This window comes from Mustela nivalis, assembly GCF_964662115.1.
Source record: "Mustela nivalis genome assembly, chromosome: 18".
Lineage (NCBI taxonomy): Eukaryota > Metazoa > Chordata > Mammalia > Carnivora > Mustelidae > Mustela > Mustela nivalis.
The window spans coordinates 34,561,303-34,588,163 of record NC_139037.1 but is presented as its reverse complement, the minus strand read 5'-3'; the positions used below and the strand labels follow the sequence as shown (position 1 = coordinate 34,588,163).

The 26,861-nt window shown below is 36.3% G+C and overlaps 1 protein-coding gene and 1 long non-coding RNA gene across 7 annotated transcripts in view; one reads left to right on the top strand and one right to left on the bottom strand.

Annotated features, from left to right (window-relative positions):
* PHKB (phosphorylase kinase regulatory subunit beta) overlaps positions 1–26,861 on the top strand; it is a 233,927-nt gene that overhangs the window by 178,200 nt on the left and 28,866 nt on the right. For all 4 annotated transcript variants that reach the window (XM_082711007.1, XM_082711005.1, XM_082711004.1 and 1 more), the window contains 10 exons: positions 7,512–7,567; positions 8,078–8,171; positions 14,352–14,435; positions 14,858–14,962; positions 16,395–16,477; positions 16,685–16,775; positions 21,751–21,812; positions 21,911–22,073; positions 23,252–23,333; positions 24,696–24,753. In XM_082711007.1, the coding sequence (XP_082567133.1) occupies positions 7,512–7,567; positions 8,078–8,171; positions 14,352–14,435; positions 14,858–14,962; positions 16,395–16,477; positions 16,685–16,775; positions 21,751–21,812; positions 21,911–22,073; positions 23,252–23,333; positions 24,696–24,753 (878 nt within the window). The remainder of the gene's footprint in view (positions 1–7,511; positions 7,568–8,077; positions 8,172–14,351; positions 14,436–14,857; positions 14,963–16,394; positions 16,478–16,684; positions 16,776–21,750; positions 21,813–21,910; positions 22,074–23,251; positions 23,334–24,695; positions 24,754–26,861) is intronic.
* On the bottom strand, positions 291–22,562 carry LOC309853166. 3 transcript variants are annotated; one of them, XR_014305543.1, is made up of 5 exons: positions 22,096–22,562; positions 5,550–5,707; positions 2,405–2,496; positions 1,261–1,374; positions 291–370 (listed from the first exon to the last, which is right to left on the bottom strand). It is a non-coding gene; the product is annotated as an uncharacterized lncRNA (long non-coding RNA). The 3 variants fall into 3 exon arrangements; XR_014305544.1 differs by lacking the exon at positions 5,550–5,707; XR_014305545.1 differs by lacking the exons at positions 1,261–1,374; positions 5,550–5,707.

Below are 26,861 nucleotides of genomic sequence, written 5' to 3'. Positions count from 1 at the left end.
GTTCGATCTATCTAAACCACTGAAACTTTCTCCATATCACTAATAAGGGTGTTTCACTTTCAGATCATGTGTGTGTTCACTGGCATAGCACTTTGGTGTTTCACTTTCAGATCATGTGTGTGTTCACTGGCATAGCACTTTTTATTGCCCTCAAGAACTTTTCCTTTGCCTCCACAACTTGACTAACTGAAGCCTAGCTCTCAGCCTGTCCTGGTTTTTGATATGCCTTCCTCACAGAACTTAATCACTTCTAGCTTTTGATTTAAAATGAGAAACATGAGACTTCTTTTCACTTGCACACTTAGAGGCCATTATAGGGTTATTTATTGGCTGGATTTCAACGTTGTTGTGTCTTGGGAAATAGGGAAGCCTGAGGAGAGAGAGAGAGAATGGGCCAGTCGGTGTAAATGAGAACGCACACAACATTTGTCAGTTACGTTAGCTGGCTTTTATGGGTAGGTTTGTGACACCCTAAAACAATTTTAATCATAACATCAAAGATCACTGATCACAGATCAGCATAACAAGTATGATAAAAATGAAAAAATTTAAAATATTGTGAGAATTGCCAAAATGTGACACAGAGACATGAAGTAAGCTAATGCTGTTGAAAAAATGATGCCAATAGTCCCACTCTATATAGGGTTGCCACAAACCTTCAATTCGTAAAAAACTTAATCATCTGCAAAATGCAGCAAAGGGAACTGCAATAAAATGAGATATGCCTATAAAAGGACATCTGTGCATCTTTCTGTGCTTTCTCCTAGAAAATATTCAAACTCTTTTTACTGTTTCCCTCCCAAAATTGAATCCTACTGATTTTTTCTGATAGCTGTCTTCTAGTGACCCAAATAATCCAGTGATAGGAATGCCTATGAATGATTTAGGTTAAGTGCGTTCTGCTTTTATAAGCAAAATTGAAACCTGATATTTAATGATGCCATATGTAAAATCCACCATAACCCTGTCCAGAGATTTGTTGCAGAATGTTGACTAGCCTTAAATGATAAAAGATGTGTAAAGATGACATTAATAAGAAGGTACATTGATAAAAGGGAATACCAAGGAGCTATAACAAAAAATGAGGTTGTGTTCTATATACTAATATATAATAAGTACATCATGATATGTAATTACTTAGTGGGAAAGTAGCTGATAATATGCTGTTTTTCATCTAAAAAGTATGAGAAAATAAGAATGTAAATGTTTGCTTTTCTATGTAAACTCTGGCAAGGGGCATTAAATAATCCTAGCAATTACCTGGTTGGTAGACAGTGGGGAACTGGCTGGATGCTGGGGCCACAGGTAGGAAGGAGAGACACTTCATTGAAAACTTGAATAATTTTGAAATTTTGAACCATATGAATTAATTACCTATTGAAAAAATTAAATTGAAAGAAGAAAAGGGGAAGGAAACCATCAAGGCACATTCACATTAAAGTTTCTCTGTATAACCTTTGAAAGTTGTATTACACTGTTTTATTTATAGTTCCCAGCTGCAGATCTCCTAGCTTTGCTGCTTTGACCTGATTTGGGTAATTTAAAAACTAGAATCTAGACAGATGTACCTGCAGTGTTTTAATTACCGTAGTTTTAAATTTTTAGCAAGATGAGTTACAGTGTAAAAATTCCTCTTCTACTACGGTACACTTAAACATGGTGAAGATGCTAAATTCTGTGTTATGTGGGTTTTTTTCAGAGTAAAAAAAAAATTTTTTTAAACCTGACTTGATTCATTTGTAAAAACGGAAGTTTTTTTTTTTTTTTAAAGATTATTTATTTATTTATTTGACAGACAGAGATGACAAGTAGACAGAGAGGCAGGCAGAGAGAGAGAGAGAGGAGGAAGCAGGCTCCCTGCTGAGCAGAGAGCCCGATGTTGGGCTTGATCCCAGGACCCTCGGATCATGACCTGAGCCGAAGGCAGAGGCTTTAACCCACTGAGCCACCCAGGCACCCCGTAAAAACAGAAGTTTAAATCAGAATATTTCTAACCACAGGTTGTTGGTCTTCAGTTATGTGATTAAGATGACCTGTGTACATCCTTTGATAGTTTATATAAATACGTGTACACCAAATTATGATTATTTTCCTTTGTTAAAAATATACTGTTTGTATTTGCAAACATCTGTTTTGTATATTTAAGGGATGATTTATATATTGTTAATAAATATAAACAACAGTACTTTAAAAACAAGATTCTTCTTTCAGACTACCAAATGAGCACCAACAGTCTTTATTTTAATATAAGGTATTGTATACAAGTGAGGTAAGAAAAGTGAGCATGAGGGGCCCCTCAAGGGGTTCACTCTGTAGTTCATTCTGTACAGACCGCTTATAAGCATGCAAAAAGCCTTTCAATGAGACAATATGAGTATCATCAAGTAACTCATACAGGCATTACCTGCATTTGCTGATGGGGAACAGAAGATATCTGGACACACTGATGTTTGGCAAGTTTATGGAGGAGACTATGTTGAAAGAGTGGGTCAGGATCTGGATAGACAGGAACAAAGGAGCAGTTAAAATGTTGAAGTATAGAAGGACAGCAGATAGAAACTTGAGATGGATAGGAGTGACTGTTTTTAGTGGCACGCTCTTAGGCAAACAGATGGGAGATAAATAGGGAACCATAGGTAGTGGTTATATTGTAAAGGTCTTTTGGAAGTTGGACCTTTATTTGGGTAACACTGGTTTTAGAGTAAGAAGTGATAACCTAAACATTACATAAATATATGTTTACTCACCCATCTTTCGTTTCTTGTCTTCATTCATTCAACAAGTATTTTTTGACCACTTCTGTTATGTAAATCACTGACATGAGAAAATTAACCTGACTATAAAATACAGAAGATGGGCAGATGCAAGTATGAAGCAGAAAGTTGAGGAAGCATATTACAATCACTCAGAATTATGGTTGTATTTCTGGGGTTGATGAGAAGGCTAAAGTTTTTTGAACACTTAGGAGGATATGTCAGACAGTGTGTTAAATGCTTCTATGTGCTCTGTATTATCCTCATAATCCTATGAAATAGATACTTTTATTATTCCAGTTTACCAGTGAAGAAAGGGAGGCTTAGCAAGGGAAGCTTAGCAGAGAATGGCAGAATAAATAGTATAGATATCATGTGTTTAGCAGATCAGCTTGTAAATGTATTACATGCCCTCTTTTGTTTGATTTTCCCCCTCTGTGTTAGGCAGCTTACATATCATTATTCCCACTTTACAGATAAACACATAATTGAGAAACTTTCTTGAGCAGTCATTCATCAAGTAGTAGGCACCAGCTATATGCTCAGGTACTGTTTTAGGCAATGAGGACATAGCAATGGAGACAATAGATGAAAGTTCCTGTCCTCAGGGAGTTACTTTCTAGTGGGAATGAATAACATTGAACATTTAAATAAATAATGCAATATAATTTCTGGAGCTGATAAATACTAAGAAGTAGACAAAATAGGGGTGCTTGGGTGGCTCAGTGGGTTAGGGCCTCTGCCTTCGGCTCGGGTCATGATCCCAGGGTCCTGGGATCGAGCCCCGCGTCGGGCTCTCTGCTCCGCAGGGAGCCTGCTTCCTCCCCTCTCTCTCTGCCTGCTCTCTGCCTACTTGTGATCTCTGTCTGTCAAATAAATAAATAAATAATCTTAAAAAAAAAAAAAAGAAGTAGACAAAATAAGATAAAATGATAGAGAGAGGCTGGCTGTGGTAGAGAGAGAAGACCTTTCTGAGGAGGGGATAATGGTTGAGACCTGCATAACAAGAGGGCATTCACAAAACAATTGGGAAGGAAAAACATTCCAAACAGAATTTCTGCAAGTGTAAAGGCCCTGGGATAGGAACACAGCTGGCTTGTTCAAGGGACAGACAGAATCCATTGGGGCTAAAATGTGGTAAAGGAAGGGAGGGAGAATGAGAAAGAAGAGGTAGGCCAGAGCTAGATCATGCAAGCCATGGTAGGACATAGGAAGCAGTTTGGTTTATATTCTGTGGGCAAAAGGAAACCACTGGAGAGTTATAAACAGGGTATGTATATATGTTTGCATGGGAGTAGGATGGAATGAGGTGGTGGTGAGATGGTATGATTTACACTTTTTGAGAAAAAAATTCTCATTGCTGTTGGCAGAATGGACTGCTGTGAATGGTGGGGTAAGACTGAGGTAGTTACAACTGTTAACTGACCAACTGAAAGATCATGGCAACTTTGAGTAGGGTGGTTGCAGCAGAGAAGGTGGACAGAGGTGGTGTGTTTGAGACATGCTTTAGAGGTAGAACCAATATGACTGATGAATTAGTAGCACCTTTGAGAGGCAGATACTATAGTGTTTAAGAGATAGGTGAGACTGCCCAGATTTGGATTCCCCCTTTGCCACTAATTATCTGTGTGATGTTAGCTAAGTTTTTTTTAAACAACTCCATGCCTCAGTTGTCTCATTAGTAAATAAGAATAATAGTTACCTACCTAGTATGGGTGTTATGATGGTGGTTACATGGTGCTTAATAACTTATCTTTTGTTATTGTTGTCAGGAGGTTTGAAGGAAAAAGGAATCAAGAATGATTTACATGGTTTTGGCCAGAGCAAATGAGCACATAGTGTGGGACCTTAAAGAAATAAATACTTTGATGATGAGTGGTTTTAGGGATGGAATTCAGTGGTTCAGTCTTGTTCATGGCAAATTGAAGGCATCCATTAGATGACCTGGATCATACAGGATCAAGTGATAAGATTGGATTTGTATGTGGATCTTTTCTTTTTAACATCTGCCCTTTTTCCATCTCTGAGAGGCAGAATAACTGAATATGAGCAAAGATGCTGCTGTCAAATTGCCTGTGTCTGAATTCTAGCTCTTCTCTTAGCTAGCTCCATATCCTTGGATAAGTTACTTAAGCTTTCTTTGCCTCAGTTTTTTTTTTAATCTGGAAAATGGAAATAATGGTTTGTTAGAACAGTGCCTTGCACATAGACTGTTGAGTGTTTTGTGAAGTGTTTGTTGCTGTGGTTAGTACTTTCCAATCCTGAATACTGCTACAGAAATGAAAAAAGATTCAAGAAAAGAAGATTCATACTTTTTGAGGGAAAGATTAACAGGATTTTGGTGACAAATTGGATATAGAGGGTAAAAAACAGGAGTGAAAGGTGATTTTGAGCTAGAGTGAGCCTCTTTAGGGTGGAGGTAGGGTCAGTGAGGAGTTGAGTTCTGGAACTTTTAACTTTGGAAATAGCCAGGAGAAAATGTCCAGAAAGTTAAAAATATGGGCACTAGAACTCAAGAGAAAGTTCAGGACTAGAAATATAAATATGAAATGATCTGCTTAGAGGTCATAATTTTAACTCCCAGAGTAATTGAGTTGGTGAGAGAGACAAAGAAAGAGAAAGAAATCCAATGAGTAGAAACCAAGGACTTAAGTATGAGGTTTTCAGTCTCTAAAGGCAAAGTAGGTTAGATGGCAGAATACAGAATTATAGAGGCAAGAAAGGTAAAAAGTAAGAAGATAGCTATAGTCTGTGTTTGAGAATAGAAGGAGAGAAAATTAGAAAGTGGTAACTTACCTGAGGATTTCTTTTAAAAGATGTTTGGAATTCTTTGGGGGAAGAACTAGCCATATAAAAATGGAGTAATAGATGGTCTTCATGTCTTAGAATGGTAGAAGCCTAGGGTGACTTAGGTATTAAAGCGAACCTCAACAAGGAAGAGAGGAACAGGTGTTCTAGAATAGATGTAAAAACAGTAAATGCAACTGCAGTAAGTATTAGTGTCTTTATTTTTGTTAGGTGTCAATACTGTGCCTAGCACTTTGTTCCCTCCCTAAATCCTCAGCAATTCTCCGAGATAAGGGCAGTGGTTATTATTATACGGGTGAGAATACCCATGCTGAATTCTTTCTGGGGTAGAAGTGGGGTGCAGTGTCCCACTTGGGCTATGGCAAAAGCCTAAGATCATCACAGAAAGTTTTTGAGTTGTAACTTTCTGAAATGCTGAGTTTTTACAATGAAAAATTTCTTCAGCCACTAATAGTCCCCTAACTAAATAGTTATTATGATTCAACATGTGTTGTGGGCATTTTAGATCTGAGTACTCTGTCATACCAATGGAAACAACATTATCCTAAAAGGTCTGTGATTCAAAAAAAGGTACCAATTTGCCAATCCTAATCTATAAACTACCTTATTTATTGTTATTGAAATGTTATCTGCATTCTTGTATATGTATTCACTTGCTTTTTATTTAATAATCCCTAATTGTCCTGAAGATTATGGGTAATTTGCCCACTCTAAGGTTACTTCTTTTGATGAAGTAAATACTAGATTTCATCAGAGAGAAGTAGGCTTAATGTATTCATTTGGTGTTAGAGATCTTGATGAGACTGTGAATATTAATTTTTTTCTCATCCTCCTAAGTAACATTAACTTTTAAGGTCTTTATCAAATAAAAATAGAATTTATGGCATTTTTAATGTGTATTTATTTTTGTTGGGTTGTTATATCATATTTTCTCTTATATATTCATTTAAATCACATGGAAGTCTTCCCAAAATGGCATTTTCACGATGATTCTGGGAACCATCCTTTTGAATGTATGATATTTACTGCTGATATATGTATTCTGGTGTTTCTTGCTTTCCATCATACATAAATTCTAGTGACATATTGAATACCATAGAGGGGAACTTACTGATGGTAAATCAGATATTTTACAGCATACTATTGGGAATGGAATGTTGGATTCATTACTATGAAGAAATTACATTTGATCAGTATTTTCAGAGCTTTTTAATACTGTAATTTATTGATGCTTCTTAATGTTCTCTGTTAATTAATACAGGCTCAAAATTGGGTTCATTTTAACAATGTGTAATATATGCTATAGTGAATTGTTTCCACACATGCACAAAAAGAGTAACAAATATCCAACAGTATCTTTGATTAGAACTATTAAGCCCAACAGCTTGTATTTAATGAACAGTGTTAATTACATAGTCAACTGGGTAGTTCATTCTCTACTATAGGAACTATATATTAGAATAAAGCTATTTTGATATATATGGTGCCAAAGGAAAATTGGCTAACAAGACAGAGAATAGCCTTATATGTGGTTAAGGTGTCAAATGAACAATTTTAACTCACAGTCATTATTTTACAGAGAATGCATAAGTTGGGTTTTTATTTTTAGTTCCTTCTCTTCCCTTCAGAGTTAAATGATGGAAAATGACTCTCAGTCCCAAAAGTACTCTTATGCATCATTCAAAATAGGCCTGACAGGCTAGCCCCTCTGGTAAGGGTGAGATTTATAGCTTTCTGTTCCTTGGTGTTCCATTACTCTGTCTACACCATCAAATTGATTAGTAGGCAGTGGAGATCAGGGAAAGAGAGGTGACTGCATGGAGCCAGTAGGTGTCCATCATTTTAATGAACTGATTAGAGATAGTTAATACTGTCCTTGATTCTCATTGTAGCTGATGATGGCCAGATCTTTTAAAATTTTTCTCCCCCCTCCCTTATTCTATATTACAGGGCCCACTGGAAAATGATTTGGTTGTTCATGTAGCACTCATAGCAGAAAGCCAACGGTATGAAATCCAGATGGGTGGTGTGTTCCTTTGGGAGGAAGGAGAGGGGGCTTATTGCTTTATGTTACAATATTGAGTATGTGGTAGAGATTAATTTCACAGACCCCTTGACAGGGTTTCAAGGAGTCATTAATGTCACTTTAAGTGCCAGAACAACATTGCTTTCATGTTTAAAATAATTTTGTTTTAGTTGATGTGAATATTAAAGACTGTGTGACCTGTGCCAGTGTTGCCTGGGGTGTAGTTCAGAGGAGTTAGTGCCACAGATACTGGGAGTTCCCCAAATCAGTGCTTGCTCTTTCTGCCAGCCCCCAGAGCTCCCACCTGATGCCTAGGAACCCCAGGGGGCCTCTGGATCCCAGCACAGATGGCATATTGCTCACATTAATAAATTAAAATGTTCTCCAAGCTAGCATAGTCTCCTTCCTCCCCACCTCCTCCTCCACCGTTCTCCACACTCTACGTGCATTGCCTAAAAATGTCTCTTCCCCTTTTCCCTGTGTTTTTTAGCCTTCAAGTTTTCCTCAACACGTATGGTATTCAGACTCAAACTCCTCAACAGGTAGAACCTATTCAGATTTGGGCTCAGCAGGAGCTGGTGAAAGTAAGTGATTCTACTTCTTTACTGTCAATTTTGTAGAGGTACTAGAGCATGAAGATTAGACTTAGTTTACAGTCAGGTAGCATAGTTAAAATCTGATTCTGAAATAGAGTCATTAATCCAGAAGTCTTTCTCATTCAGTTGAGAAACCTACCTTATCAGACATTGTTACTAAAAAACCCTTGCATTGTGTGTGTATACATTATATTCATAGGTCTATTGATTCTTACTTCTAAAATCTATTACTGAACTAGACTGAACATTTAAATAACAAATTAACCTGAATTTTAGTGCCTTGTGTTTAAAATTAACATTTATACTGGACTTGGTAATTTTCCCTTACATTAACTATTAAACAAAATTTCTCATTGAAATATTTATGGTAATAACTACTTCCATTTTTCTTTTGCCTTACTTATTTGGGGTCTGAAGTAATTCTCACCTTTCTGGTTTGCTCGGTCTCAAAGTAACAGCTGAGTTCATTCTTAATGTTGTTATGTACCTATTTAGATTGGAGTGAAGGGTGACTTTGGGGGCCTTTTGCATGTAATACTCTGCAGAAGAATTCAGAAATGCCTGTTTAGGAATATTCCTGCCCATTAGTGACAGGAAATTGTTGACTTCCATCAGTTATTTATTTATTTACTTACTTATTTATTTTTAAAGATTTTATTTATTTGAGAGAGAGCTAGAGAGAAAGTGTGTGTGTGCATGAGCAGCGGGGGAAGGGTAGAGAAGGAGGTCAGAAACAGACTCCCCACTGAGCAGGGAGCCCAATTCCACTAGTTATTTATAAGCCATCACTTCTACATAGTAATTGTTAAAAACAATACAGGAACAAACTCTGAAGTGTTTGATGTACGTGTTTAGAATTTTCTCTCTCAAATAATCAAGGTTAGCTCAGTTAGGTTGATATAACCATTTGTGGTCAAAGCCTTAATGCTACAACAAGGAATTCAAACTTAGAGAAGAGAAGTGTACTTGCATGGGAGAAGGCAGGGCCTTAGAGCGTCACTGCTGATAGGACAGGACTTTGTCCATTGGCAACAAAACCAGAACCTGGGTGTCAGATTACCCTGAGTACTAGCTCTTTGAGGGCTCTTAAACCTCTTCTAACAAATTTAGAGCTCTTATCCCCTCTGATTAAAGAGATAAAGCTGAAAATTCAAGGATCCCTAGAGTAGGTAACACTTTGAAATCATGCCAACATGTAAATAAATGGGCTTTGTGGTAGAAGAGGAGAGGGACCAGAGGATTCACAAGGCAAGGAGAGGAGGCAGCATGAAGTGGGGAAAATCTAAGTCTCTAACACTCTATTATTACTGGCTACATTTGCTGATATACTTTTTATGGTTCTTCACTGAAAGCTCCAGAGAATAGTAACAACGATTATTACTCTTTGATAAACATGTGCTCAAAGCAAATAAACTCGACTCCATTTTTTTCAAGCCTAATTTATATTGCAATTTTTTTTTTTTAATCTTCGGTGAATCTGTACTCCACCAGACAATATGCAGTCAATATTTTAAAGATAAACATGGCTTTAAATGACTTAAATGTGACATTTTATGCATTCATTGATTAGTGAACGAACACCTGCTATGTGCAGAAGTTTGTGTGGGGCACTCAGATAAAATGGCTCTGTGCTCTGTCCCTGTTCTCAGTAAACTCTGAGTCTATTGGTATGACAGGAAAAATAGTTAATTACAATCCACCTAGATTCGTGCTATAATAGATGTTTAACAAGGTGCTGTGGAGGTGATAGGAAGCATTCAATTTAGACTAAGGTGAAGACTTGGGGCACCTGGGTGGCTCAGTCGGTTAAGTGTCCAGCTCTTTGTTTCAGCTCAGATCATGATCTCAGGGTCATGGATTGAGCCCCGAGTCAGGCTCTGCACTGGGCATGGACACTGCTTAAGAATCTCTCTCTCTCTGTCTCTCTCCCTCTCTATCTGCCCCTTCCCTCAACTAGTGTGCACGTATGTGCTCTCTCTCAAAAAATAAAAATAAATTAAAATAAAAAAATAAATAAATTGAAAGAGTAAGGTGAAGAGTTCTAAAAGGACCTGACTTATTTTATGTTTTGTTGTTTTAAAGATGTTGTGAACAAATGGGTATGTGGTTTGGGTAAAATGAGACTTGGGGCCAAGAGTCCAACTTCCCTAATCATGTGTCAAGATAGAAAATTCTCTGTGGCTACAGCCTTTGTGTTCCAAGCTAGCTGCTCTTTGGGATTCACCCTCTAAGATATACTGCCTAGTATATTGCTTCTTATAAGCTTATCTTTAAAAAAAAAGTTAATTCTTGTGTAGTTAACATACAATATTGTATTAGTTTCAGGTATACAATAGTCCCATATATTACTCAGTGATAAGCCCATCTTTTATTATTTTTTTTAAAGATTTTACTTATTTAGTTGAGAGAGGGAGAGAGAAAGAGGGAGAGTGAGAGAGAGCATGAGAGGGGAGAAGGTCAGAAGGAGAAGCAGACTTCCCAAAGTACTGGGAGCCCAAAACGGGACTTGATCTCAGGACTCCAGGATCAGGACCTGAGCCAAAGGCAGTTGCTTAACCAACTGAGCCACCCAGGCACCCTAAGCCCACCTTTTAGAAGTAAAAATGAGCCCTTCAATCTCAGTTAATACACATGTTCTTATGCCAGTGGCTCATGTTTCTGTTCTAAGGAGCTGTACATTCCTTCAGCTCACTCAAGAGATAGAGCAGACAGCTGAGAGCAGGACTTATACTGTGTGTAGTTAATGTTTCATGATGTGGCGACTGTGGTGTGATTCACTTCATGGGGAGATGAATATAGTGTGATCTAGAATGAAGTTCTGTTGTTTAGCCATTACAATATGCTATTTCAGTGGATTAAATGGTGTGGATGTGTACAATGTGGGGACAGTTTTATCCACACCCTGGAATGTGGGGAGCATTCTAGGTCTTTCTACACAATTGTCAGAGACCTACTATACCTTGGTTCAGAAAATTAAGGAAAACCCTGTCACTGTAACACAGTAGTATTTAAAGGAAATCTAGGTCAGTACATTTTAACTTGTACATAGTTAATTAATCACCTGTCCAAAAGAAGAAATCTAAAATAGCTTAGACATACATTCATTTCTGAAAATTTGGAAAATATTTGAGAGAAAGGGGACTCCATCTAGCGTAGAATGCTGTATTTTCAGGGCAGCTATATAGCCTAATGCTTATAGAGTACTTTTTCTGGCCAGTTGATTTTATTTAAAATGAGAGCCATTATTCCAGAGTCAGTATTCACAGCCCGGGTGGCTCAGGAGGACATTCAGTTGCTCCCTCATCCTCTAAGAGGTATTTCCTGAGCACCAGCTATGTGCCAGGCACAGTGCCAACCAGCTGAAAGGAAGCTGTTCTCTAGGAACGTAGCAATGCAGAAGGAGAAGGAGACACCAAGCTAACTCTGACATGGGAGTGTACACAATAGCATAATGACCAGAGACTTCTGGTGATGACATTAATTTTAGGTACAGTGAGGTTCATATTTGAAGCAGTTCAGGGGAAAACAGGTTAGATTTCCTCCTCTCATTGAATAGAAAAATAAATTCCAGACGGATTTAAGATTTAAACTTTTTTAAATGATATAAACAAAATCTTTAGAAGAAAAAATAGAACAGTTTACAACTGGAGTGAAAGTCCATTCTTAGAATAATGCCAGCACTAAAAAAGTCTTTAAGGAAATGATTGACGAATTTAACTAAATAGGGCTGAAGATGGGATAACAACCTGGCACATCGGAGGTGCGTGTGAAATTTCCTAGTAGGGAAATGTTTAGATTGAAATACTGCATACTGCAATGATGTTGGACCTACTCTGCAGTCATTCTCACATTTCGTAACATTGAAGATGAGCAAACTGGGTAAAATATTTATACAAAGGGTAATATTCTTAATACACCAAGTTCTCTTACAAATCAAAAAGAATGAAAAATACCCAATAGAAAAGGGAACAAGTGGGAAAATTTATAGAACATACAAGTAGCCATGAAATATATGGGAAAGTTCAACCATAAAATATTTGATAACAGTAGTTTAAGATGAACTTTCTGACTCAAGGGAGTAACTAAAAAGGCCTACGCACTATTAATGGTAGTAATTTGGTCCACTATTTCTGCAGGGTGACTAACCTGGCTTTATGTTTCAAAGAAAACATATTCTCTTTGATCCAGCAAGTCTAGGAAATTATTCTGCTGAAATAATTGTACACTGTCCAGAGATGTTTACTGAATTGATTTTGAAATAAAAAAAGTTGGGAACTACCTTCATCAAGGGATAGGTATTAAATAGGGTAAGAAGGCACCTTATTGGGTGAAGTGCTCAGCTTTGGCATTGGTAACCTTCTAATTCATTCCAAATCCATCTGTTTTTACTTTGTAGAAATTCTAGAAGTTTCTGTTCCACTGTGGCACCTTTTTATGTTTTCCAATAGTGAGTGCTACAGATATTTTTAGGGGTCTTTATATTTCTTCAGTCATTTAAACACTGAAATGTGGAGTATATGCATAGACTCAGTTTACCATCTTGAAACTGGAATACAACAGTACTAAGTTTTAACAAGTAGGACACCAAATAGATACAGATATATATATAGACATAGTTTATGAACTTATTTATGTAAATATATGCACATATTGATATATGTATGTAATATGAGTATATATTTATGTATATACTATTGAAAAATCTGTAACCCTATACTTCAGGTGTTTTTTTAGGGCTTACACAATAAATTACACATCCTTCAATATATACCAAAGTGCAAGAGTTGGATAATGAGAATAAATAGGACCATTCACTTGGAGCATATGGTTTAAATTTTCATAAAATTTATGTAATCAGAAAAATCAATAAAGACATTTCCATTTTAAAAATTTTTTTAATTTTAATTCCATTATAGTTAACATAGTGTTGTATTAGTCTCAGGTATACAATATCATTAATCAACAATTCCATATATTACTCAGTGGTCATCAAGATAAGTGTATTCTTAATCCCTGTCATATATTTCAACCATATCCCCCACCTACCACCTTCTAGTAACCTGCTATAGTTAAGAGTCAATTTTAGGGCACCAGGGTGGCTTAGTCGGTTAAGCAACTCTTGGTTTGGGCTCAGGTCATGATCTCAAGGTCCAGGGATTAAGCCTCTCATGGGGCTCCACTCTCCTTCTGCTTGTGGTTTCTTCTCTCTCCATCTCCCTTTTTCCCCTCCCTTGGCTCATGCTCTCTCTGTCTCTCTAAAATAAATAAATAAATCTTTAAAAAAGTCATGTGCGTTTTCAGTAAGAGTCCGAGAGCATTCCTTTTACTCCACATCCTCACCAACACTTGTTGTTTTTATTGTGCTTTGATTTTAGCCATTCTGACAGGTGTGAGGTGATATATCATTGTGGTTTTGATTTTCATTTCTCTGATGATTAGTGATATTGAACAACCTTTGATATGTCTGTTGGAATCTATTTGTATGTCTTTGAATAAATGACTGTTCATGTTTCTGCTCATTTTTTAATTGGATTATTTGTAGGTTTTGGTGTCCACTTAAATAAACTCTATGTATTTTGGATACTAACCCTTTTTTGAATATATAATTTACAAATATTTCCTCCCATTCAGTAGGTTGCATTTTAGTTTTGTTGATTGATTCATTGCTGTGCAGAGGCTTTTTATTTTGATGTGTTCCCAACATTTCCATTTTGATGAGAAATACTTGAAGGTGGAAATCTAGTAGGAGATGTGAGACCCTGAATTTTAAGACTTTAGCCAGTTTGTTGTTGTTGTTGTTGTTGTTTTTTATATCACACAGCAAGCATTTTTCTCTATGTATTCTTTTATGAATTGGAAAGAGCATGCAAGTTTACATTTGCCAACGCAAGAACAATGTCAAATTTTACAGTGTTGCTAAGCAGATCTCCAAAGATTTACTCTCAAATCTCTCAGTGCCCCCAAATCTAAGTCATCATTGGCTAGTTTTTCTAGCCAATTCATTGGCTTCATTGTTTTCCTGCGGGTCTGTTGAGTAAGGTTTCCCTGGCCACGTTTCCTCTGGAAAGATCAGAAATTAGGAGGGTTTTAGTCAGGGGGAATAAAGGGGCCAAAAAGGAAAGCATTGATTCTTCTTGCCTGACTGATTTACAAATTTATGTCTTACAGGCTTATTTCCACCTGGGTATCAATGAAAAATTAGGACTCTCCGGAAGGCCAGATAGGCCCATTGGCTGCCTTGGTACATCAAAGGTGCTCATAAAATCTCCTTGTGGAGCAGTGTTCAGATCATAATACCACAGAACGAAATGATGTTTGACCTGCTATGTATCCATTCTCACATTTCATTATATACTTGGGCTGATTGTCTGAATTATTATTTTCTATAAGTAAATCTTACTGTTTTGTGTGATATCACAGAAGTCTTCTAGGAAAGAATAAGCATCTCACTGCTTTATTATTTATGAACATTGTAAGTTACCTGATTTTGACAGTATTTATTCAGAGGCTTTTTCTATCACAGTAGAGGTGGACTACACTTTAGTATACTGATCTTACTGATCCAATCAAGAAACTTAGAAATGTCTTTATCACTTTCAATTTTTATTAGGACTTACACTACTGTACTTTTGCCTTTGGTCCTGTTTTGTACTTTTTAAAATTATCTCTTACAGATTTATCGCATTCTAGGAAAGACTGTGGTTTGTTACCCTATCATCTTTGACCTAAGTGATTTCTACATGTCTCAAGATGTTCTCCTGCTGATAGATGACATAAAGGTAGCTTCAAAACCCCTTTTTATTGAAATTGGATGACTGTGTTTCTACTGATTTTATCATATGTTATTAAATTGAGTGCTTCTGGGTGTCTGTGACACTGGGTTAACACGCTGTAAAATAAAGTAAAACAATGTCTGCGTGGCTTTAGAGAAAGAGTTAAATTGCTTGCAGCATTAGAATAATAGATGGAGTATGTCTTATATAAAGTTGTGTGACGTTGCTTGATAGACCATTCTATAAATGGAATGAAAAGATACAGTTTATAAAGCAAAGGGGAAACCATTTGGAAACCATGTTCATATGACAGCAGTAATTTATCTCTTTTTGAACAAAAGTTGAGTTAGGAAAGTAATTTTATTTATATTATGAAGAATGTCAAGTAAAACCTCAACCAACTCATAACATCTCGTCAGTTAAAATTTCCTCCAATCCCTTTTCCATTTGCAGAGTAGAGAAGCTTAGAGTCATGATTTAGAGCATGAAGTCTGGACCCAGATTACATTTGTTAGAATCTTGGCTCTACTGTTTATTTACCAGCTGTATGCTCTTGGGCGAGTTACTTGACTTCTCTGTGTCTCTCTTTTCTCATCTGTATAACTGAATAATAATAGGAATATTCTGAGAATTAAATGAGTTAATGTATATAAGGTGCTCAGAATAGTGCCTGACATATGGTGAAGTGTTATGTAAGTCTTTGATGTGATGATGACAATGATGATGACAACAGTAGAAATTGAGTCAATAAAGGACTCTCCATATTTATGATTCAGTCTTGTTTCTCCCATTTGCTGTAATAAATGCACAGTAATGTGGGATAAGGATTAATCTTCTGGATGACAACCCTGGATTGATTTTTCCTTCCTGGGACCATTCCTTTTTGTTCTTCTTCTTCAAGTATTTATTTTAATTCCAGTTAGAGTTAACATACAGTGTTATATTAGTTTCACCTGTACAATATAGTGATTCAGTGGTTCCATACATCACCCTGTATTCTTCACCACAAGTGCCTTCCTTAATGTCCATCCCCCATTTCATCCTCCCACCACGCCTCTGGTAACCATCAGTTTGTTTTTTATAGTTAATGTTTCTTGACTTCTCTTTCTCTCTCTCTCTCTTTTATTTTTTTTTCCCTCCAGCCATTCGATTAGGCCACCAAAATGGAAGTAGTCTTAAAATATATGTAATCTGACTCCTTTTAAGAACAAAGTTTAAATTCAATGAAGTTTCAGACTTAAATTTGTATATATTCATACTTGTATACATGTTTGTATCAGAACATTTCTACCCCTAGTAGTTTATATTATCCAGGAATTGACTGTGAATTATCTTGATATATCTGAATTTTGTTGGCTATTTTCCACAAATGGTTAAACATCCTGATCAGCTCAGATATAATGCTATTACATGCTACCTCATTCTTGTGTTTTGATAGAATGCACTACAGTTCATTAAGCAATACTGGAAAATGCATGGACGTCCAATTTTCCTTGTTCTCATCCGGGAAGACAATATACGGTAGGTTGACGAAAGAAGTGAGGTGCACCCATCTCACCTGCTTTAACACTGTAAACCCTTTAGGAGAAGGCCCTCCTACTGTTTTTATGTCTCTGTCAGCATGTAGCAGAGAGACTTGCATATGTGAAGGATACTTAGTGTTAGATTTTTTATTTCTTATTCTGTTATTAATAATGTACTTTTTGTTTGTCTGTTTATATTTTTTAGAGGTAGTCGATTCAACCCCATATTAGATATGTTGGCAGCCTTTAAAAAGGGAATAGTTGGAGGAGTCAAAGTACATGTCGATCGTCTACAGGTAATCTTCTAAATTTCAGTGTGTTTCTGTTTCAGGACAATTAATACACAGAGCCATTTTTCTTAATATGTTCTGTTTAAGGTTTTTGTCTTAAGGTTATTCTGTGCTTACCTTCCTATTCCTATTGTAACCATCCTGTTTATTTTATCTCTCCAGTCTTGTGCTTGAACAATTACAGTGGTTTCCCAACCAGAATTTTAGACTTTAATAGCTCCTCTCCAACATCTGTTTTGCAGTTGAGGAAGCTGGCGTCCAGAGTGGTGGAGTGACCTGCCTAACACCCTAGTCCAAGTTACCTAACTCCCTGGTCCAGTATTCTTTTCCATGCTTCACAGTAACATCCAGCCTGGAGAGGATCCTTGTTTGATTCAGGACCTCACAGCATTATCTTCATAATTCCCAAATGAAAAAAGCCCCTTGTGATTCCCTGTTAGCCTCCCTGCCCACAGTTATCTTCTACTAAGCACTCTATGCTTCTGCCAATTCAAGTTGATTACTCTGTTCTGACCTTGTGAGGTTCTGCCCCTCTGCTTATGCCATTTCCTCTATCTGGAATATCTTTTATTCTTTCAAGATGTCTGCACTTTAAAATCTTACCAAACTTTAAGACTGGTTCTGCAAACTCACCTAGGTCAAACATAACAGTACTCTTCTGGAGATCCTTCTATGACCTTAAACATGAACTAGTCAGGTTGTAGTCTGTCATGGACTTAAGTGCCTTATTTTCTACACACACACACATAAAAATGTGATTATCTCATAGGGTCTTTCGTGTAGTAGGTTCTCAATAATGAGTAAGAAAGAGGAAAATTTACAGAGGGACCTATAAGTGGCATGTTTACATACTCATTCCACTAGTGCTTGTTTTGTTTACTTTATTGGTTTTTACCTGAAAATTTTTTTTTATCTTTTCCCCCTTATTTTCTATCGCTTCCTGTTGCTATTGTCTTTCTGTTATGCTTTCTGTAAAAATGTCTTTTGTATTTATCATGCAGCTTCTTTGTTAAGTTTTATATTCTGGCTATCATGTTTTTAATTTTCCCTTTTCATAAAATCATGTTCATATTTTCTGGGTATTATATTTTATCTTTCTGAGATTATTTACTAGAGAACTTTTGAAATTTTCTTCTCTGCCTGATCTCCTTCTTTTAAAAAAAAATTCTTGTTTTTTTGTGCTCAGTCTTTCATGTTGGGGGCATTTGTGAGATGTGTGGTAATCTTTAGCTATCCATTCATTTTTTTTTAATTTTTTATTTTTTATAAACATATATTTTTATCCCCAGGGGTACAGGTCTGTGAATCACCAGGTTTACACACTTCACAGCACTCACCAAAGCACATACCCTCCCCAATGTCCATAATCCCACCCTCTTCTCCCAAACCCCCTCCCCCCAGCAACCCTCAGTTTGTTTTGTGAGATTAAGAGTCACTTATGGTTTGTCTCCCTCCCAATCCCATCTTGTTTCATTTATTCTTCTCCTACCCACTTAAGCCTCCATGTTGCATCACCACTTCCTCATATCAGGGAGATCATATGAGGATGTGGTATATATCCATTCATTTTTAAGAGTGAAAGAATAAATTTATTGGAAGCTCTATGTTTGGGAACAAGGATTTTTGTCACAATGATGTCATTTATCAGGTAGTCTGATAGCAAGGGCTCTTTTTGGGGAGAAATACCAGGTGCCAATATCTGGAGTTTTTTTTCTCCTAGGTCCTTCCGTTTCCAAAATAAACATATAACCTCATGCCAAAAGAAGATACATTTTGCTTTCATATCCTGAGTACAGGGTTGTAGAAGGAGCCAGGGCGTCCTGCTGTGCCCTGTCTCTCCCTTGAGTAGAGTCACCAGAGAATAAACTTTCTTTTCATCTTGCAAAACTGAAACTTTGTACTTATTAAACAACAACCCCTCATCCCCCACACCCTAGCCTTTGTCTTCTCTTTAATATAGTAAATGAAAATGACACCTATATGCTTTTCTTTTTATTTCAAGCCCTTTTAGATCTTGTTAGCCCATGTTCCACCGTCTCTCTCATCACTGGACCCCCAACCTCCCTCCCTGCCTCATCACCCAGGATCTTTCCATGCAGCTCATTCCCAGCCCTGTTTTCCACTCCTAAATATACTGGGTACTTTCAAAATCCCTGAATGTAATTGGATTTTTTTCCTGCTCATGTTGTTATTCTCTTCTATCCTTGCCTTTTTCCTTTTTTCCTTCTAAATATTTTAATTTTATAATTTAGGCCAATGTCTCCTCTTTAGTGACGTCTCCAAGGTTGGAATTAATTTCACACTCCTGTGTGTTTCTATGGCATTTTGCTTGAATCTTTGCTATAGCTCTTAATTTAAGTGTAGCTAGTTTCTTGTGTCTGCTTCTCTCTGTAGATTGAAAACTTTCTCAGGCCAAGCCCGAGTCATCTCTGTATTCCCAGAGTGCTCTGCCCACTACTATTCTCTTTTAGGAAAGACACGAATATTGGTTCATTGATTCAACATATATTGATTGAGCTCCGTCTCTAGGCACTGGGGATAAAATGTGGAAAAAAATATACAAGGTCCCTGATCTCATGGGACTTATTCTAGTGGGGGAGCCAAACCAGAAACAAAGCAAGGGAGCAATGCAGGATGGTAGGATGGAGTACAGTCTTAGGTAGGATGTTCAGCTGGAAAGGACCTTGGTATCACAGAGCAGGATACCTTTTTGAATACTATATTTCATTTGACATATATATAACAATGTTAAGTCATTTGATTACCATCAGAAGTAAAGTATTAATGCCTAGTAAATGATTATAAGTGTAATTTTTTTAATGAAACTAATTTAGGAGACTTTGTTAACCAACTGAATTTTTTTTTTTTTATCAAAAGCTCTGTAGAGAGTATTAGTGGAATTTAGCATTTGCCTATTAACATTTACCTTATGAGCTTAATCAGTATATAGCATGGGTAGGCTAGTAACAGAAAATACTAAGTCAAAATTATTTTTCTTATGTTTTCAGTATTAACTATTAGATTTGAGCATCAAATAATTCTTGCCTCTTCTCCTTCATTCATATCCCACATTATTACAATCCATATCGCGAATCTAACTACTTTCCATCACTTCTAACATTAACATCACAGCTCAGGTTACCAGCATGCATCGCCTAGATTTTTACAGTAGTCTTAATTCCTACTGGCCATAAGACAGTTATCCTCTACCTGCTCATAAGGCAGTTAGATTATATGACATATCATAAGCCTTTACTGACTTTCTTTCTCATACAAAGTGAAAACAAGCCAAAGTCCTTCCAATGGTCTTTGTACTATCCATGATCTGAACCTTTTTTTCTGACCTCATCTCCTACCACTCTGTCCTGTCTGCCATGTTCCATATCCATTCTTCTCCTTATTGATTCTAAAACACACCAGGCATGCTTCTGCTTCAAGAACTTTGCACTTCAGGAACTCAGCCCTGCACACTCTTCCTTAAGATCTATATTGTATATTCCACATACATGTCACTCTATGAGAGGAAGTCTTTTCTGATCACCCGTGTAAAATGGCAAACCTGCCTCCTCCTACTACCCTACCCCTACACTTCTCATCCCCTACCTTTCTTATTTCTACTTTGTACTTAACATCTGACATAGCATATTTAGATTTTTGTTTGTTTGTGTTGTCTTCCTCCTACACAGCTAAGGTCAATTTCAAAAGAGCAAGGATTTTGTGTATTTTATTTGTGCTTTATCCTTAATACCTAGCGGAGTGCCTGGAATATGGTAGATGTTCAATAAATATTTGTCTAATAAATTAGTCAACCAGAGAGAAATATGTGTAGATATGAGCCTGAATCTTAGGAAATATCACTCAACGGACTTTTATTATGCTCAACACTGCTCTCTACTTAGGCACAGACTGCTCTCAGAACCTGACTATCGCTGCCACATGAAAATGTGCAGATTGGTTCCATGTTTGGCCTTCCTCACTCAAAGTCTGAAAGAAGGCTTTAGTATGATTGCTGGTAATATGTCCTGACATTTATAGTAGGTTATTTGTTGATGATCTACTTTGTTTATGAGTTTCCTCTAGGAGAAGACAGTATAGCTCTGGGTGGTTAGCCAATAAGTGCAACATTTCCTGTGTCATGTTTCTTCCTATTTGAAAAGAACAGTGAGAAAATTGAGAAAGTAATACATGTAAGACAGTTTTGATTGAAGAATTGGCTTATTTTTAAAATAATTTATGGCTTGTTTTTATGCATAACATTTCTCAGTTTTATCTGACAATTCATCAGGTAATTAGAAGTGACACATATTGCTAAAAAACCATTGTGGGTTTTCATTCATTTATGTTCTTCACATGAACCACTGACAAACAAAAACTGTGTTTGAGTTTGGCCTTATTTAGTTTGCTAACCTATAATCAGGAACTAATGAAAATTGAAATGACCAAATATGGGTTGCCAGAATGTAGAGAAGGATTGGCCTCAATGATCAACAACTTCCTAATCCTGAAAAATGGAGACTTGGCAGTATCCTATCATTAGATAGCCCTGAAATATATACGGTAACAGAATCCAAAGTGCAATTTCCTATCATCTTTTCTCAAAGCAATTTTAGTATTTCTTGTTTTTTTTAATTTCAAACTATTTTTAACATGTTAGTAGATACTGAATTTTAACTCTAGCTTAAAAATAAGTGCATATAATTCTCAGAACAGAGAGACTCATGTTGACTTTCCTATTTACTATGACACATGAACTTGTAGCATGATTTACTTGTTCTTTTAAAGAGTGTTTTGTTGTATATGAAAACCTCTCTGATTTTAGAATGCTCATTTAAGAAATTAAGAATTGTGTGTACTTTTTAAAGTAAACTTTTTTTGAGTATTATATTCTTACAGAATTGTATATGCACAGATCATAAGGGTATGATCTGGGTATAGCTTCATGAATTTAAGAGTTGTGAATTTTTTCTCAATCACATTTCAGACACTAATATCTGGAGCCGTAGTGGAACAACTTGACTTCCTACGAATCAGTGACACAGAAGAGTAAGTCCCTTTGGGTTATTATTAAAAAAGCAGGAAACTAGAATTGGAAATGTAGGAAATCTGAACCTTTTTTTTTTTGTTGTTTCTTTAATTTCTAGGCTTCCAGAATTTAAGAGTTTTGAGGAACTAGAACTTCCCAAACATTCAAAAGTCAAACGACAAAGCAGTACCCCTAGTGCTCCTGAACTAGAACAGCAACCAGATATTGCCATTACTGAATGGAAGAACAAGCCCACCCATGAAATTCTTCAAAAACTCAATGTAAGGAAGATGTAATTCCCACCTGGCTCTGAGTGAGGTTGGCAGAGCAGGAATTCTCAGGTCCAAGCCGTATTTCTCGAAGAAGGTAGATGCAAGTGCCTGGAGGTAGATGACCTCTCTATGGTAGAGGCAGTAATGAGAGGTTGTTTTCATGGTCTAACATTAGCACTGATGTCTTAAAGATGCTTAAGGAGTGTGGATGATTTGAGTTGCCTTGGGTATGAAGGTATTATATGAGCCATTGAAGAAGTTATGTCAGGAATAGTTGCCTTTGGGATCTCCAGACTTCTCATTTGGCACTCTTCCATCCTTTTCGCAACTTGGATCTTCTCTCTTATCCCTGTGTTTAGGTCTTAATGCTTGCTGTAAGTCTCTCCAGTCATTGAGGAAAGCAATCCTATGACCATATTCTATGAATATTATGTGAACAACCTAATACTTTACCTTTCCTACGAGTATTTGCATTTTAAAAGAGGTGGGGTGAGAGTGGGTTATAGTACTTATCCAAGGAAATGAAATTCTAATGATAGAACTATAATACTATGACATCTTATTGGGCTATACCACAAATTTGAGCATGTAGGTTAACTATGTATCCTACTAGATATCTTTTGTTCTTGTTATTGATTAACATTATCTACAGAGTTCCATAAACATGAGAATAATATGGTAAGCATAAAGCACATAGCACATGCTCTAATACATAAAAAGCATTCTCTGCATGTCCCCTGCTTTTATCCATCTCATAACAGGTTGATAGCAACATGGTCTCTCATTTATGAATAAGCAAAAGGAATGAGGTTGAATGACTTGGCCAAATCAGAGAGTGGCAAAATCAAGTGTTAATCAAGTATTAATGCTTGGAGACAATATATTTTCTGTCCATTGCTTATCTTGTTTTCTGGAAAATTTGATTATTAAATACTACTACATCAGGAAACCAACCTGTCTACTCTCTGTCTCCAAGATACCTAAGATAAATAGTTGTTTAATGTCATCTAGTGCTTGGTAGTATATCAGCAACATTTTTTCTTTATTTTTTTCTTTAATATTTTTTGTTAATTCTTTAATAATAGCAGATTTCCTCTCTGCATCACGTGGTTGCCTGATTAGTTACTCCCTATGGTAACTTTTGTATCCATTTTATTCCAGTTACTCACTGTGATTTGTATTTTTAGGACTGCAGTTGTCTGGCTAGCCAAGTCATCCTGCTGGGTATACTGCTCAAAAGAGAAGGCCCCAACTTCATCACCAGGGAAGGTAAGTATACACGTCTAAGAGAACATTTTTGAATAATGAGTCCTATTTTATTCTCCATTAAACCATTTTTTAACCTTTAAATGGAAAATGTTTATTCATACCCCCTAGAGTGGTATAGACTGATGTATGAACTCCTAAATTGCTTTCATGCAGTGATGTTTGATTGTTTCTCTGATTGTCTGAATGGTGGTAAAGCCTGATTCTGCCTATAACTGTTAACCTCTGATGACTCTTTCATAGTTCTTTATTGACAGTTTCTGTTTCCAGTTTTATTTCCTGAATGTTTCTAAGAACAATATTAAATCATTATAGCTATAAAAATTAGCTCCCTCATGGTCTTCAGCAGCCAATGGAATATGGCATTTAATAGAATTGATAACAAACATTGACAACAAAATTGATAACAAAACATTGATAACAAAATTTAATTGTTATAATTGATAACATTGATAAAAAAATTGATCATTTCTCTCTCTTTTTTAAGATTTTATTTATTTATTTGATATAGAGAGAGAGATCACAAGTAGGTAGAGAGGCAGGCATGGGGGTTGGGGAAGGCAGGCTCCCCACTGAGCAGAAAGCCCAATGTGGGGCTCAATCCCAGGACCCTGAGATCATGACCTAAGCCGAAGACAGGGGCTTAATGCACTGAACCACCCAGGCGCCCCAACAAAAATAAATCATTTCTAATCATGTCCTCTCTGCATTAAGGATGTGACCCAATTACCCCTGAAATCCACACTTATATGTTGAGGCACTCTAAGGAATTCTTGAATTCTCCATCATGGTCTGCTTCTAGCATTTTATTACATAGAATAATACAGAATACATTTCAAGATACTCAAAGTTTTTGACTCTGTCCTTTGTTAGAGGGGCATGTTGATTTGTTTAGGATTAAAGATTGATCAGGATTCTAAACAGCAATGTTTATTGGAATGATCATGCACATTAGAGAGTCTCTGTAAACTTTCATAGGACAAATAAATGTATATTTATATTCAGAATCTGCAGTACTTGTTCAATTTTCTGTGTTCTGTTTATTTTCTGCACTACTTAAAATAACATCTTTATTTGTTAAAAACTTAGATTGCATATTAATTAAGAAAGTAATATATTTCAAGAAATAAAGTACTCACCAAAATCATATACTCAAACTAAATATTAATTATGGCTGGGACATTCACGTAATATATTGGTTTACATGTTTAAATATGTCAGGTAGTTCAGAAGACTATTGGATGTGGATTAACTCTAGTGGAACAAAATGAAATACAAGAGTGTTTTTTTGAAAGAGAATAAATGTTATGTATTTAATTAAAAGGATTTTTTTCTTCAACAAAGACTCTATTATCCAATGTCTAGGTACCATTTCTGATCACATTGAGAGAGTATATAGAAGAGCTGGCAGCAAAAAGCTTTGGTTCGTATTAGTGTCTTTGTCATTATGTTTTATTTTTTGTGTTGTCATATTTAAAAGCATAAAGATAATGGGCAATCTTAAAGATGGTTATTTATCCTAATCTTTACTTTTAAACTCCAAGGTTACGGCTGTGATTCTGTCTACTTTCTAAGGGCCTGCCTACATTCCATTGTATTGTGGCTCTCCCAAGTTATTAAAAATAATGTCTGGGAATAAGGACCTCCACAGGAACAGAACCTGGAGAGAGTATTCACTGGAATGATAGGCTAATGACTCTTTTCCTACATTGTGTATCCTCTGTCCCAGCAAGGTGCTTTAAGTTCTACTTTGTATTTCATAGAAGGCCATGAAAAAAGACCAATGGTTCATTTAATCATAAGCAAAAATAATAGAAGGCAGTTCTCTCACTACTTAAGTTGAATGAATCCCAGTGATTATAGTTGCTTCATGTAAAATAACTAATATGTTCTGCAGAAGTAGTCTCTCAGGGAATGGAAAAAAAAAATAGGGCAAGATGAGATAAAATTATTTCAGTTCACAATGGAGTAGGTATGCCTAAATGCATAGCCCTCTGTATTTTGAAGCAATTCTAGTCATTTTACCAGCAGAATCTAATATTTTGAAAGTAAGAATACATGTATTTTTTAAATGACCCATTATTATCTCATTTTGAAAAAAACATCTCAAGCTATGTCATAAGAAATTCTCTTAACCTCAACGAGCCTCAAGTTTCTAATCTCTAAAATAAGAGGATTTAACAAGACCATCTAAGAGATGTATATCAAGTATATCAACTCCGTGATTTATAGCAAATATACCATTCCAACCCAAAAGAAATACTAAATTAATCCTCTGGCTAAATCTCAAATTTGTACTATAAATTCTCAGCACAGTAACACATACAAGCCAATAGATGTTGCTTTTCAGCCAGTATATTTCAAATGTGGTCTATAGTCTAATTTTTTGCTAAGTGAACTTGTTTTTAAGTTATGTTATTATTCTTGGATTTTAGATAAAGCATTAACTAGCAGATATTTAGAGTGCTGACTCTCATGTTTAAAAGAACAAACTCCTGGAAGTTTATTTACTGTATTTTTCCTTTTATGGCTTTCCACTGACACACTTAGGTTGGCGGTACGCTACGGGGCTGCCTTTACCCAGAAATTTTCTTCCTCTATAGCCCCACACATTACTACTTTTCTGGTACACGGAAAACAGGTAACATACACAGAATGTGGCAAAACTGAAGCTGCTTGAAACGTGTGGGCTTATTTGCATTCTGAGGGTTAAGTATGTCTTTTGGTCTTAAAATGTGTGGATGAAAGCTTCTCTAAAAGTAAGAAGCATTTGTTTTACTAACTTTACCCGTTATTTACTTAATTTTCTACTAGTCCGTATATGTTGGAATTAAGGAATATAGATACTTTTTATAAGTCAGCTTCCATGGATATCCTGAAATATAGGAAACTGTTTGAAACCTACATTTTCATTTTATTTTCTTCCTCTAAAAGTTCCACATGAATTTTACTTTTGAGGGAAAAATGTCTTATGTATTGCATGTGCCATGCTTTAAAAAAAAATCTGTTCTCTCTAGAATCTGAGACTTTTTCGGAAATGTAAAAATAGCAATGTGTCTTCCTTCCTCCAACATTCTGGCTCTATCAAGAAAAAAAAAGATGCTGGTATTTCATTGTATCACTTCCTGAAATTGACTACTTAGCGAGTCCCCAAATCCAGGAATTTGGTTATCTAGGCACCAAAAGAAACATGATTTAAAGTGGTTATAGGAATAGAAGACATATATAGTGACAGACTTAATAATGAATTTTTTAATTAAAGATTTTATTTATTTATTTGACAGAGAGAAATCACAAGTAGGCAGAGCAGCAGGCAGAGAGAGAGGGGGTGGAGCAGGCTCCCTGCTGAGCAGAGAGCCCAATGCAAGACTTGATCCCAGGACCCTGAGATCATGACCTGAGCCGAAGGCAGAGGCTTAACCAACACCGAGCCACCCAGGTGCCCCAATAATGAATTTTTTAATGCAAAATCAGAATAGTCACTTAATAACTCCTCCTAACTCGACTCCCCTTCAAAGGGATGGTTAGGCT